This window comes from Mizuhopecten yessoensis, unplaced genomic scaffold (assembly GCF_002113885.1).
Source record: "Mizuhopecten yessoensis strain PY_sf001 unplaced genomic scaffold, ASM211388v2 scaffold9465, whole genome shotgun sequence".
NCBI classification, from domain to species: Eukaryota; Metazoa; Mollusca; class Bivalvia; order Pectinida; family Pectinidae; genus Mizuhopecten; species Mizuhopecten yessoensis.
This window is the reverse complement of record NW_018408061.1, coordinates 241,477-243,667: the sequence shown is the minus strand read 5'-3', so window position 1 is coordinate 243,667 and position 2,191 is coordinate 241,477. Positions and strand designations below refer to the sequence as shown.

Below are 2,191 nucleotides of genomic sequence, written 5' to 3'. Positions count from 1 at the left end.
CCCCTAAATCCGCGCCTGCAGGGATATCTGCGTGCGGACCGAGGGGACAAAGTTAACGTTATAATTCCTGTTCCTGGTTTTGGTTTGGGCCAATTGATTGTTACAGTTTTGTTGTGGAAAAGTATTACATGTTTCGCATAGAAAATTGAATATTGCAAAAAAAAAAAGAAAAAAAATCTTAAAATGCACAGTCGACATTTTGTAGACGTTTATCATAATGTTCATAATTGTTGCAAAATAATCACCGTTTTTTTTTCATTATTTGATGATGCAAGTTGATTATGAAATATTTAATAGTTATTAAATTGATTAATTATAATTAATATAATGGTTTGTAGATTTGCACCATACACTTTATAATTGGAATAGACTTATACCAAATAATAACATGTACAAAATATACATATCTAACGATGCATTAATGAACGACAAAATTCTGCCTTTTTCGCGAAAGACTTGCGAGGTAGCAAACCGTTTTCATAATATGCGTTGGTGTGGATGTCTTTGTTTAATAACGAATCCATTACTTCTAACATCAATTCATAGCGTTGATTTGTCAGTTGATATTTCCAACACATGCATGTATTTCCCCAACCTCGCCACATGAGCTGTAAATTGGATTTGAAGAATTTAAAGCTAAAGATGTTTTTGTTTTTTTATGTAAACCTGGAGTCAAACACTAGATATGATTTAGACAGGCAGCTGGCCACGTGTGTATTGGACCGGCGGGGTCGAGTTGAAAAAGATTGTTAATTTCTTGTTTCTGCAATGGCTGCACTTTCTGACAGGAAGTGAATAAGTTTTAAGAACAAAAAAAGTAAAAAGTTAACGATAACAAAAATGTCAAGCCCTGCTTAGTAACATTTAACATAAACATTTCACTACAAAAACAACCTTCTGTAGCCTTTTATTTCATCACAGCGGGCATATCAAGGCTGAGGGAAACACGTGGCATTACGCGCCATTTGTCAAGTGTATCACGTGATACGGAACGTGTAACTGATCAGATCTTTCCCTGATGAGGTCATTGAGAAGTGGAGTTATCCTTATTTCTGAATACTATAGTTTTTCAGAACTTCACTTAAAAGTGAGCTTATATCAACATATGTTTTCGTCGTGGTGAGATCTTGGCCATGACTGCTCTGCCTTTTCTCTAAACTCGTATTTATAATACATTGTATTGAATGCTCACAGACAAGGGACGCGGACCACCATGTAAACCATATGCCTTCAGTATGGTAAACCGTTATCTGTTCGGCACGGTATAACTATGGTGGCCAAACGGTGGTATGTCAGTTCATAAAAATGGATTGTGAAATCTATTTTAACTTGATAACATGATTGATACCATAGATTTGTCATTCAACAAGTTCAGGGTAGTACATCAGTTAAAAGCTGTATCTTAATACTTCAGTGAGGTTTGTCGATGGACACTTGTTATTGGCTTTGTATAGGGACACATATACTTCCATTATAATTATGATAATGTATAAATATTTAATGTTACTTTTCAAACGTTATTACTATTTTCTACCAAATACTTACTGAAAAGGATCAATACAGGACAACTCTATGGATGGGTCGAGTTGACTACAGTCGTACCCACTGTACCCGGAGATGCAGGCACACAGACCTTTTACTAAGTCGCCCTGATTAGAACATTGCGGTGACCGCCGCTGTTGTAACAGAAAAAAACAATGAGCAATGACCTTACACGACTGTTCAACATAGAAATTATATGTCTGAAAATTATATTTCTGAAAATTATAAATTTAATTGCGAGTGTTCTGACTTTAAAAGCAACAGCTGCTAGCGTTAAAATTCTACCTACAAAACATGTCAGTTGTATAATCACACCAAACTCACTGTATCTAGTACACCACCAACATATAGCTACAGCTACATTGTAGCAATTTCTAGTATAATAGCAACAACATAATGCTACATTGTTGTAATTTCTAGTATAATAGCAACAACATAACGCTACATTATTGTAATTTCGGGTATAATAGCAACAACATAACGCTACATTGTAGCAATTTCTAGTATAATAGCAACAACATAATGCTACATTGTTGTAATTTCTAGTATAATAGCAACAACATAACGCTACATTATTGTAATTTCGGGTATAATAGCAACAACATAACGCTACATTGTAGCAATTTCTAGTATAATAGCAACAACATAA

The 2,191-nt window shown here is 34.6% G+C and overlaps 1 protein-coding gene across 5 annotated transcripts in view; it reads right to left on the bottom strand.

Moving 5' to 3' along the window:
* LOC110458155 (integrin beta pat-3-like) overlaps positions 1–2,191 on the bottom strand; it is a 37,098-nt gene that overhangs the window by 19,176 nt on the left and 15,731 nt on the right. For all 5 annotated transcript variants that reach the window (XM_021509748.1, XM_021509750.1, XM_021509751.1 and 2 more), the window contains exon 4: positions 1,546–1,676. In XM_021509748.1, the coding sequence (XP_021365423.1) occupies positions 1,546–1,676 (131 nt within the window). The remainder of the gene's footprint in view (positions 1–1,545; positions 1,677–2,191) is intronic.